Source organism: Arachis stenosperma, chromosome 4 (assembly GCF_014773155.1).
Source record: "Arachis stenosperma cultivar V10309 chromosome 4, arast.V10309.gnm1.PFL2, whole genome shotgun sequence".
Taxonomy (NCBI): domain Eukaryota; kingdom Viridiplantae; phylum Streptophyta; class Magnoliopsida; order Fabales; family Fabaceae; genus Arachis; species Arachis stenosperma.
Genome location: NC_080380.1, coordinates 74,532,346 through 74,544,861, shown reverse-complemented (window position 1 = coordinate 74,544,861; position 12,516 = coordinate 74,532,346). Strand labels below are relative to the sequence as shown.

Sequence of the window (12,516 nt, the reverse complement as noted above, 5' to 3'; positions counted from 1 at the left end):
GTAACGAAGATAGTGGGTGATTGTCACGGGTCACCCCTTCATTCTCACTTAATTAAATTGAGTACGAGAGTATATCTTGGAGAAGAAGTAAGCGTGAATTGAAAGAGAAATAATATTACTTGTATTAATTCATGAAGAATAGTAGAGCTTCGCATCTTAATCTATGAGGTGTAGAAACTCCACCGTTGGAAAATACATAAGAGAGAAAGGTATAGGCATGGCCGAATGGCCAGCCTCCCTCAAAATGATCAAAAGATCAAAAGATGATCCCAAGATGTTAAATACAATAGTAAAAAGTGCTATTGATACTAAACTAGTTACTAGGGATTATAAAAAATAAGTAACTAAGTGCAGATAGTGCAGAAATTCACTTCCGGGGCTCACTTGGTGTGTGATTGGGCTGAGCTTTGAGCTTTACACGTGCATAGGCCTTTTGCTAGAGTTAAACACCAGCTTGGATGCCAGTTTGGGCGTTTAACTCCAGTTCTGGTGCCAGTTTCAGCGTTAAACGCCAGAAAAGGGTCTCTGGTGGGCATTTTAACGCCAGTTTGGGCCATCAAATCTCGGGCAAAGTATAGACTATTATACATTGCTAGAAAGCCCAAGATGATGTCTACTTTTCAACGCAATTAAAAGCACACCAATTGGACTTCTGTAGCTCCAGAAAAATCACTTCGAGTGCAGGAGGGTCAGAATCCAACAGCATCTACAGTCCTTTCTCAGCCTCTGAATCAGACTTTTGCTCAAATCCCTCAATTTCAGCCAAAAAATACCTGAAATTACAGAAAAATACACAAACTCATAGTAAAGTCCAGAAATGTGATTTTTGCATAAAAACTAATAAAAATATAATAAAAAGTAACTAAAACATACTAAAAACTATGTAAAAACAATGCCAAAAGCGTATAAATTATCCGCTCATCACTAAACATGCAAGAAGCTAAAAGTCAAAGCAATAAAAGTCAAAGCAAGGAAAATTAAAGTGCAAGAAACCTCTTGGCAAGTAATTGAGAGCCAAGGTTACCTATCCTAGCTATTGACCACAAACACATGATGATTCTGAAGAGTTAATCCTACTTAGTCAACCCTACATCGAGGATAAGTCAAGTAGGCATAAATCAACTAAGGGTCACATAGAGTTAATGGAGACCAAATCAACTAACTACTTTAATGTATCAAACAAGAATGGACATCAATGACTCAAGGGTCACCAAAGTCATCAATTTCAAGGCAAGAGTAGAAGAAAACTAAGCAAAAACTAAGCCAAGCATTTTGTCAAACACTTGGTGTGCATGAAAATAAAATAATATTAAATTGTATTAAAAATAAACCCAACTATCAAAAGCAAGAAAATGATAACAACAACTAAAAGAAGCATTAAAGGAACATAAAACATAACTTGCGTTAAATGTAAATTAAAATAACAAAGTGTCATAAACATAAAAGAACAAAAGAAATGAAATAACAAATAGAAGGAAAGAACAAAAATGCAATAACAATAAATGACAAGGAAAAGTAAATGGAAACAAGAATTAAAAGTAGAATTTACAAGAAATTAAACTAAGAAACCCTAATTCTAGAGAGAGGGGGGAGCTTCTCTCTCTAGAAACTAAGAGAAAAACATGTAAAAGCTAAACCTAATTGCCCCCCTTCATCCTTCTTCAATTTGGCTTGAAATAGCTTCAGAAATGAGTTTGATTGGATTTTGGGGGCCCAGCACTACAAGAAAAAAGGCCTATGGCCACGCTTTAAAAGGTGGCCAAAAGTTGTCAATGGCTACGCTTTTATGAGAGTGGCAATTGATTAGGGATTTGGGCACTTTTTTTTGCCACGCTTAAAAAGCGTGGCAAAAGGGATCTATGGCCATGTTTTTATAAGGGTGACAATTGATTAGGAATTTGGCCACGTTTTTTCTTATCACGCTTAAAAAGCGTGGCCATAGAGAGAAACAGAGAGACTTTTAAAGCGTGGCAAAAAATTTTTGATCTTGGCACGTTTTTAAAGCTTCCCCATTTCTAATAACTCTATTAGCACCCTGGAAAAGCGTGCTGAAAAAGTTGCACTAAAAAAAGAAAGTCCCTCCCAAACGCGCTACACTAAGTGTGTGTTTGGATTACAGTTTGCAAACTAGAGTTTGCATAAAATTGATTTTGTAAAATTGATTTTGTAAATAAGTTAGTTTGGGTTAACGTATATCAAAATTGATTATAGTAAAATAAATGTTGTTTGGATTATACTACTCAAAATTACTTGTAGATGAAAAATTACTAAAATAGACATCAATTTTATATACCTGCAAAATCAGAATACTATAAAAAATAATAAAAAAATATTTATCATATAAATAAAATAAATACAATAAAAAATAAAAATATAAAAGAGAGTATTATAAATTTTATAATGTCACACAAAAAGAAAATATTCTATAATTTTTTTTAGTATCGTCAGTACTCTTTAGTTTAGTATTATTTTAGACTATAAATTTTTATTATTTATGACTCTATTGTTACTTATAATTAATTTTTTATTTATTTTGTCTTTTTTTATAGGATCATAATTTATATTATTCAAAATTTTGATAATAAACGTAGTAGATAATAATTACAATTACAATTACAAATTTTACAAATTCAGAATAAAAAATAAAAAAAATTAATACAAAACAAAAATAGAGTACATCAAAGAATAGAAAAAAAATTATACAGATAAGAAATAATAAAAATTCCATAAAACCAACAACATATATCATATGAACAAAAAAAATACCATAAAACGTAAATAAAATTCATATGAATAAAATCAAATAAAAATAAAAAAATTTCAATTTGTTAGTGATCGAAATAAATCTGAACGATTTTGATAAAAAAATGGAACTAAAAAATTATGAAGAAGTAGAAAGAACTACAGAAAATGACTGTGAAGATAATAGTTACTAGTGTCATTCTTATAGAAGAAAATAAAGGATAGGGTTGGTAATAAAGAAATATTTTAGCTTCTCCTAAACATGAAACGTGAAACGTGAAGCGCAGAAGCTACAAATTTGAGCTTCTCCTAAACGTGGTTCAGAGGCAGAATCAATTCTACGTTCACAAAGATAAAAATTGCCAAACATCAAAATAAAACTTTCAAAAAACTTAAACGGGCTTCTCTCCTCCCCAACATGTTTGCCAAACACACCCTAAGTCATTAACTCATCAGACTTCTATTCTTTCCCTCTATTACACACTAACGCTCTGAAACCCTAACGCTCAGACAGAGCTCATCTACAGCGCTTGCACTCTCTCATCTGCCGGGGCTCCCTCCGTCGTCTCCCCTAACCCGTCTCTGCTGGCGCTCGCACTCCCTCGGCGCTCACTACTCACCGCGTCAGTTAGCCAACGGAGGTCGCCTTTCTTTCCTCCGCGCCGCCAGTCTCTGCCCTCCTTCCTCTATCGTCTCTTCTCATCTGCTCTACCGCCTTTTCTCCTTGTGTGCTCCGCTTCACTCTCTGTTGTTTTTGCCTCCCCTACCCTCTTTGCTATTTATGTCATCGCTCTCCAACCTCTCTGTTTCTATCTTTGCATCTAGAATGCAGCCTTCGGTAAATTATTTGGTTAAATTTTTCTTTGATATGATTATCTGCTCTTGAATTTGATTTTTTGTTTTGATTTTCATGGTCCCCGGGAATGGTGGAAGTTTCGGTTTGGTGAACGAGGACCTTCTCTAGAACATTCTGGCGAGGCTCCGGCTCGTTGGTTCGCTTCCGCTGCTTGCGTCAGCAAATCATGGAGCTCTATCTGCAATCGAATCCTTACTCGTCCAAAGCTCTCTTCTTCTCTTTCTCTCAATCCTTCAATTTCCGTGAGTTTCACCTATTTCCCCCAAATCAAAACATTTCTTAAAAGCTAGGGTTAGTTGAAAATGGAAATAGAGCTTTGTGATTATATCAGCTTGTTTTTGGAGTAAAATTTTCGAATTTGTACCCAAAATGGTACATGTTATGTTTTGATGAACTTAGGAAGATTGCATTTTTTTCCCTCAAATTGGTGATATATATGGAAATGAATGTAGTGCTTGAATTTATGATAAGGACTAATTTTATGTCTAGTATTTTTTCTGAGTTACCAATTTGAGCATTTACCTTTAGTATTTGTCTTTTTGATAACTCAAATTTATCATCAAATGTGAAAAAATTTGGTCTGTGTTTCGACAGAAACGATGTTTGTGTGCATGTGTTGAGATTCTTAAATGAACGGTATGGAATAATGTGCATGTGTTGAATTTCCAGCATGGCGCAGAGGTTGTTGGTGGCACTGGCAGCCATTTCCATAACCGTCGCCGCAAGTTTTGGAGATTCCGTTGACTTCTTTGACGGTGGTGGCAAATCCGAACCACAGCCCACTCTCTACGACGAGCTCATTCTCCCCGCCGGTTACCCCTACGCCGAATACATGGTAACCCCTCACTCTCTATACCTTGAAATATTCCCTGTTCTCTGCCTGGTTGACAGTTAGTTATTAAACCCACCCAGCCTACAGTTCACTTAGTTTATGATTGACTAGGTTCTTAAATATTTATTGCATAGGGAAGAGCTTGACCTTTCGTTGCAATTGTATTGTGTGATTAGAAGATCTATTTTATTAAGGTTAGTTGCTTGAATATTGTAAACTTGGGACTAGAAGCAGTTGTTTAGTTATTGTGCAAACACATTGATTCATAGAGACTTGGATACTTATAACTACATGTATTTCACCATGTTCTTAAGGGATGAAATGTCCAAATGTAATTTTGAGCAGATAAACTATTTTACCCTCTGTCTGTTTGCTTGTCCTTCTTTCCTTGCAAAGGTTTGGTCTGAATTTAGTTCTTCATGTGTCCGATAATCCTGTATTTGATTCTTCCATACAGATATTTTCTGCGAAAAGAGGACAATGGAAGGCTGCAACTCAATCATGGGAGTATATTCGATCCTTTCAGCGTTATTATAGCAACACGTACTTGGATGGCAATAAACAAAAAGCAATTAACTTGTAAGAAACAAGGTCATTTGTTGTCATTAGCCCGTTTGGAAATTCTAAGCAATAATTTAAATAACCTTATTGTTAGGGAAACTTAGATTTAGAAAATTATCCTTACTAAATTCTCTTTCTTCCTAAATTATTTCTACCCACTTACACTCATCTATTTAATCGAGGATATGATTTAAAAAATTAATTAATATTACTTAGATTTCCTAAATAGAAAATTCTTTTTTAAAAAAAATGGATTTTGCTAAGTGGCCAGAGAATTATTTCCAGTAGGAGGGATTACGTCCAGATAATTGTTTCCATAAGAAGTGATATATCCTAGTTGCATTATAGTGGAAGATTAAACTGTGTTGCTTGATTTTATTTTTGGTTAGGTTCTTGGGCCATTTTCAGCCACAACAGGGAAAACCAGCACTCTGGGAGCTAGATTCAGATCAGTATTGCACTGTTGGGAAACACGACCCTTCTTCAGTTGATAGCAATGTTAGGTATGATGACTAATATATACCAACCAAACTTTCGTTAGCCAATTTTGATCTTTTCTGTGTAATTTCATTATACTTTCCTATTTAAATCAGCTTTCATTCTCAACTTATTCTCAAATTGAAATAGAAGTTAAGCATATGAAGTTATACATCAACCTTGTTGAATTTGTGATGCAAGGAATTCAGAATTCCTTTGTAGTGATACATCAAATGCATACTAAGATAATCTTGTGTAGTTCATGGTAGTGTTAATATGAGTAGTGAATGCATCTCTTCTTTTTTTTTTTCCCTATCACTCTCTATCAAAGTGTACTCTAGCTACATTCCTCTGTGAAGTTGCTGCTAACAATACAGAATGACCACATTAAATGCTCGGTTTAATCTATAACCAAAAGAAAAAAAGAAATAAAGAAAGAAAAGAGCTCAATTTGGACATTTTACTTCAAACGTGTTTGCTCTGACTTATGATGTAATTAATGGACCATTTAGGCAGTATTTGTCTTAAAATTCACGTGGATGAAAAACAAGGGTGTACAAGATATATGCTTCTTGAATCTTATTAACTGATATTCTCCATGACTGACTTCCACCTTTGAAACATTAACAATGTGTTAGGGACTTGGGTATTATGGGGTGCTCAAAGTCCCACATCGAGTAGTATGGGATGCTTGATGTTGTATATAAGGAGAGTGGTTCTTCCCCCTTAACAGCTAGCTTTTAAGGTGTAGTTTCCCACTTTCCTTAGATACTTAACAATGGTATCAGAGCGTGGTTGTCGGCGCCATGGAAAGGGCTACCTATAGGCTGGATTAAGGTGAATACCGAATACTGATAGACCGTAGCAAAGTGGCTACCGTTGGGTCAGTGTCGATAGAGTGAAGCCGCCGTGGATGTCGGCTCTCCAGGGCCGGTGTATTGTTAGGGACTTGGGTATTATGGGGTGCTCAAAGTCCCACATCGAGTAGTATGGGATGCTTGATGTTGTATATAAGGAGAGTGGTTCTTCCCCCTTAACAGCTAGCTTTTAAGGTGTAGTTTCCCACTTTCCTTAGATACTTAACACAATGCTATTCATTTACTTTGTTAGGTTGACTATTAGAAGATCGCTATCAGACGGTAGTATTCTCTGCAAAACTGATACTACAATTAGGAGCATGGAACATATAAATTGTCAGCACTCTGGAAAAAGTGATCAGCATTGTCTTTTAGAGGTTTCTCCAGATATCCGTATTTGTGGAAGTGATGTTTGTCATTGCAGGTATGCTTAATTAATCTTGTGCATAGTGCAGTAAGCAAACAAACTAAATTTTTGTACTTGGATATACTTATGTCCACTTTGGTAGCTAAATATAAGTTTTGTATTTTTCTAAAAGGAGAATCTTCTATCTAAAATGTAGTTCAAGGCCAGTTTGAATGAACTTCTCAGGGAACAAGCTTACTTCAATGGGCATAAATTTTTACTATAATATTTTTTTCTCATGTTTTTAGGATTTTGTCCTAGTTTAGATAATATATGTGTTGATAGCTTTGTTGCCATGATTCAAACTGATGGGAACTAATTATGTTATGGATGAGGTAAATACTTTTTTGCCTCAACTTCTACTCATTTATAAAAGTGGTTGACATGCATAAACTATTTGAAAGTTGCAATCCTTTTAAATGAGAACAAACAAATTTTCAATTCTATTCTCTTTATATGTTCATTCTGTTTCTTTAGTAGTAAGAGACTAAGAGTTGGTTCCTAATCCCTTCTTTTACATTGCTTTTTGTTTGGTTTCAGGCTGATAAGCTTTTGTCCCCAGAATTCCAACCTTTCTATAGTTATTAATTTTGATTTTCCCAAGAATTCAGAAACTTATCTCCACAGGGTATACTGATTTTTCCTCATTCCATTCCTAATTTATTTGCCTTGACACTGATTTCCTGTTCTAACGGATCAGGGAGGTTTGGGCATCTTGGTTTAGCAGTTAACTTGATCACTTATTGGGACCACTTTAATTTGTATGTAATTTACAGTCTGTTAAGTTAATGCATTTCAACTGTATATGCTATAGATTTATTATGCATTCTGTCTTTTGTGCTGATATAGGATTGAACAAGAATTTGGAATTGAAATACAGCAATTTCCACCATACATTGACCAGGTATGACTTGATGGAGTTTAATATTAACCTTTTAACTGGCAGATATTTTGCTGGGTTCAGTTTGGGTTTCCCTTAATTTCATTTTCAGATGTGTTTGTTGCTAACATTAGTAACATGCTGGTTCCTGTTTGGAAAATATTTTGCTAACATTTGTGTTTGTTGCTAACAGTTTGTTGCTAACATTAGTAACATCAATTTGGGGGGAATGAGAAGAGTTTTCTATTTCTCTCAGGGACAGAGAGAGCAGGTAAATCACAAAAATACTTTACTATGTTTGCAACTGCTTCACTTAAGTTTTTTTTTCAAATTGAGCTAGATGGTTTGATTTCTTTTGTTGCCCTTCTTTGTTTTTTGTTATTTCATTCTGCAATTTCTGATTTATAACTTGGTTATTATATTTTATTTGCTTTTTCTACAGTCGTTTGAGAAAAATTAAAAGTGAGTTTTGTTTGTAGTGAAAGAATTTTTTTCTTTTATCAAAGTGTTTGGAAAATAAAAGGAATTATCATTAACTTCATATGATCATACTTGCAGATTATTCGTGAAGTGTATTGTGGAGCTTTCCATTTGGTTCCTTTATCTAAGGAAGACTTGGTACAAGTTTGGGTTGATTCAATGACATTTCTTAATTCCCTTCCTAGAAATTTATTTTTGTTTATGTTTGTAATTTTCATGTACACTATAGTTGCATGTATAGAGATGACATGGTTAATTTGGTTTAAATTCTATTAATGTAATATTATTTTTTATTGATTAATTTTTTTAAATGACATTTACATATTTTTGTTAATGTTCTTTTTATTATTTTTTGAGTGTATTAGAGTGTATGTAAAAAAGCATGTACTGATTTTTTTAATTTGATAAGGATATAGCCATTTGATAATGATACAGCCACGCTTTTAAAGTGTGGCAATAGGTTCATTTCTGGGTACGTTTAAAAAAGCGTAGCCTTATTCTTCCCTATTGGCACGTTTTTTGAAGTGTACCTAAAACCAATTTTTTGGGCACGCTTTAAAAGCGTGGCGATATGTACATTGAAGCGTACTTATAGGTTAAGACTTATGGCCACGTTTTTTAAGAGTGGCAAGAGATGAAAGCGTGCCAACAAAAAAAGCGTGCCAATGGATCTACAAAAGCGTGCCAATAGAACAACCGGCACGTTGGCAGATGTGATCTTTTCAAAAACGTGTCGATAGCTCAAAAAGCGAGGTGAAAAGATATCGGCATGTTTTTTTGCACTTTTTGGCACGCTTTAAAAGCGTGGCAGAAAGCTTATTTTCTTGTAGTGCACGCTGCCAGCGAGTTGCAATTAATGACGTGCCAGGACTTGTGCGTACGCACACATGCTGAATCCTGACTTCTGCGTATGCACAAATTGTGTGTGTACACACACTTAGACTTGTGTCCACTATAAAAAAATTGTATATCATTTTGAAGTTTCTGACGTTAGCTTTTCAATGCCGCAAAAACCGCCACATTTGGACCTCTGTAGCTCAAGTTATGATCACTTTAGTACCGAGAGGTCAGGTTGACAACTTTACAAATCCATCATTTCTTGAATTCTTCCACTTTATATGCTTTCCTTCCACTTTCTCAAGCCATTCTTGCCTTCAAAACCTTAAATTACTCAAACAAATATATCAAGGCGTCGAATGGGAGAAAAGTGAATTAAAATTGGCAATTTAAGTATAAAAAGCATGTTTTCACAATTAAACACAATTAGGAAAGAATTCATAAAAGCATGCTATTTCAATTAATAAATACTAGACAAGTCAATGAAATCCACCTAATTAAAGCAAATAAATATCATGAAATGTGGATTCATCACCTAGGTACTCTCTTAGGCGTACTCCTTTTTTTTTTTTTGCTTTGGATCACGACTTTAACTACTCAGTCTCAAGCTTTTCACATGACTCCTTCACACCACAAGCATATAGTTATGGAAAACAGCTCATTTGTATTTTTTAGGCCTTATTTTTTTTCCTCCTAACCATTGATGCTCAAATCCTTGGATCCTAGCTCTCCTTTTCCTTTCTTTTGAGCTTTTTGGATTTTTCTTTTGCTTTTTGCTTTTTTCTTTTTCTTTATTTTTTCTTTTTTTTCTTTGCTATTTCTTTTACTTCAAGAATCAATGTTTTGATTTTTCAGAGATTCAATAATACTTTTCTAAATTCCTTGTTCTTCAAGTGCCAATACACTTAACTTCAGTATCAAATGTGCACAGTTAATTCATACATTCAGAAAATCACTGCAAAGCCACAATAAAAAAATTAATTAGAGACAAGTCAAGATATACTCGAAAATTATGCACCTCACGACTTCTTTTGAAAAAAATTTCTTTTAAGCTGGATGGAGATACTGCTGAAAGTGGCCTAGAGAGGGTTAGGAATTGTTTCTCAAAAATAAGATTTGCGTTGCAAGTATAGTCCCAACCCGACAATTGGCCAACATCAAAATTTAGATTGATTTTCAAATACAAAACAATTAACTGAGAGTAATGAACCTCGGGTCGTTCTCCCTCGAGATGCAATTGAAATGTCATGCTTTCGGTTGTTAAGATGAAAAGGGGTTTTGCAATTAAAGAACTAAAGATTAAAAGAACTAAGAAATAAAAGAACTAACAAGTGATCAAAATTGGAATTAATGTAATAAAAAAGGGAATAAGGTCAAAACTAGTAAAAATGCTAAGATATGTAATAAAGAGCCTTGACTTGGGAATGAGGATCCAAGGAATCCTATCATCGTCATAACCACAAGTATGATCATTATGATGAGTCAATCTCGCTTAGTTAACACCTAACATCAAGGAGTAGGTCAAGCAAGCATAATTGGCCTTGATCCATAAGTCCTAGCTAACTTACCAAATTAATTGGTAAAAAGCTAGCTTCAATGGAAACAAGAGTCAACTAACTACCCAAGAATCACCACTAAATGTCGGACATCATGACTCTAGTATCCTAAGAACTCAAACCCCAAGCCAAAGTGTGAAATTCTACTCTAAATCCATAATTGGCATTTTCAGAAGCACCTTGTGGGCATTAAACCAAAACATAGGAAATTGCAAAGGAAAATAAAAACTATATCCAAACTATTCACAATATCAACAATAAATAATCAATTGGCAGCATTCTTGAGATCCGGAAAGTCTAAACCTTGTCTGTGGTATTCCGAGTAGGATCTGGGATGGGATGACTGTGACGAGCTTCAAACTCACGAATGTTCGGCATAGTGACAGACGCAAAAGGATCACTGGATCCTATTCCAACACAAGTGAGAACCGACAGATGATTAGCCCTATGTAACCCGTAGCTGGACCATTTTCACTGAGAGGACAGACAGTAGCCATTGACAATGGTGATCCCCCCTACATACAGCTTGCCATAGAAAGGAGTATGAAGGATTGGATGAAGACAATAGGAAAGCGGAGATTCAGAAGGAACAACACATCTCCATTCGCTTATCTGAAATTCCCACCAATGAATTACATAAGTATCTCTATCTTTATTTTATGTTTATTTATCTTTTAAATTATTAAAACTCTATAACCATTTGAATCCGCCTGACTGAGATTTACAAGATGACCAGAGCTTGCTTCAAGCCGACAATCTCCATGGGATCGACCCTTACTCACGTAAGGTTTATTACTTGGACGACCCAGTGCACTTGCTGGTTAGTTGTGCGAAGTTGTGAAAAAGAGTTGAGATTACAATTGTGCGTACTAAGTTGTTGGCGGCATTGAGATCACAATTTCGTGCACCAAGTTTTTGGCACCGTTGCCGGGGATTGTTCGAGTTTGGACAATTGACGGTTCATCTTGTTGCCCAGATTAGGTAATTTTATTTTATTTTTAAGCTTTTTGTTTCTTATTTTCGAAAAATACAAAAAAAAATTTTCTTCTTTTTCGTTTTTCCAAAATAATTTTGAAAAATCCAAAAAAATTAATAAAATCATAAAATCAAAAATATTTTGTCTTTCTTGTTTGAGTCTAGAGTCAATATTTAAGTTTGATGTCAATTGCATATTTTTATTTTTCTAAAAAATTTTCGAAAACTCATGCATGGTGTTTTTCATGATCTTCAAGTTGTTCTTGGTAAGTTTTCTTGTTTGATCTTCATATTTTCTTGTTTTATGTCTTTTGTTGTTTTTCACATGCATTTTTGAATTCATAGTGTCTATACATGAAAAATCTCTAAGTTTGGTGTCTTGCATGTTTTTCTTTTCTTGAAAATTTTTCAAAAGTAAGTTCTTGATGTTCATCAAGATATTCAAAGTGTTTTTGGTGTTCATCTTGACATTCATAGTGTTCTTGCATGTTTTCTTTGTTTTGATCTTAATTTTTCATGTTTTGAGTCATTTTGTGGTTTTTCTCTTTCCTCATTAAATTCAAAAGATAAAAAATATCTTTTCCTTATTTTACTCATAAAATTCGAAATCTTTGGGTTGACTTAGTCAAAAATTTTTAAAATAAGTTGTTTCTTGTTAGTCAAGTCAAGATTTCAATTTCAAAAATTTATCTTTTCAAAATCTTTTTAAAAAATCAAATCTTTTTCATTTTTCTCTTTAATATTTTCGAAAATTTTAAAATTGTTTTTCAAAATCTTTTTCTTAATTTCATTTCAAATTTTCGAAAACTTTACTAACAATTAATGTGATTGATTCAAAAATTTGAAGTTTGTTACTTTCTTGTTAAGAAAGGTTCAATCTTTAAATTTTAGAATCATATCTTTTAGTTTCTTGTTAGTCAAGTAATCAATTTTAATTTCAAAAATCAAATCTTTTTAAATTTCTTTTTCAAATCTTTTTCAAAATAAATTTCAATCATATCTTTTTAATCATATCTTTTCAATCGTATCTTTTCAAACATATCTTTTTCAAATCATA

General features: G+C 33.8%; 1 protein-coding gene across 3 annotated transcripts; it reads left to right on the top strand.

Moving 5' to 3' along the window:
- Window positions 1–3,219: 3,219 nt before the first annotated feature.
- Window positions 3,220–8,425, top strand: LOC130972935 (phosphoinositide phosphatase SAC2-like). Of its 3 annotated transcripts, XM_057897280.1 has the most exons (11): window positions 3,220–3,468; window positions 3,676–3,840; window positions 4,268–4,433; window positions 4,888–5,009; window positions 5,381–5,494; window positions 6,579–6,749; window positions 7,272–7,359; window positions 7,432–7,492; window positions 7,581–7,635; window positions 7,805–7,882; window positions 8,170–8,425. In XM_057897280.1, the coding sequence occupies exons 3-8, from the start codon at window positions 4,269–4,271 to the stop codon at window positions 7,453–7,455; spliced, it is 684 nt and encodes a 227-aa protein (XP_057753263.1). In that variant the 5' UTR covers window positions 3,220–3,468; window positions 3,676–3,840; window position 4,268; the 3' UTR covers window positions 7,456–7,492; window positions 7,581–7,635; window positions 7,805–7,882; window positions 8,170–8,425. The 3 variants fall into 3 exon arrangements, with proteins under 3 accessions (XP_057753263.1, XP_057753262.1, XP_057753264.1); XM_057897279.1 differs by having other exon boundaries at window positions 3,220–3,840; XM_057897281.1 differs by lacking the exon at window positions 7,432–7,492 and having other exon boundaries at window positions 3,220–3,840.
- The last annotated feature ends 4,091 nt before the right edge of the window (window positions 8,426–12,516 follow it).

What these genes read in the sequence shown, in the direction of transcription:
- LOC130972935 (XM_057897280.1), top strand. Translation starts at nt 4,269, where the DNA reads ATGGCGCAGAGGTTGTTGGTGGCACTGGCAGCCATTTCCATAACCGTC. An exon ending in ACCCCTACGCCGAATACATG is followed by an intron (nt 4,434 to 4,887) that starts GTAACCCCTCAC and finishes TCTTCCATACAG; the next exon opens with ATATTTTCTGCGAAAAGAGG. An exon ending in AGTGATGTTTGTCATTGCAG is followed by an intron (nt 6,750 to 7,271) that starts GTATGCTTAATT and finishes GTTTGGTTTCAG; the next exon opens with GCTGATAAGCTTTTGTCCCC.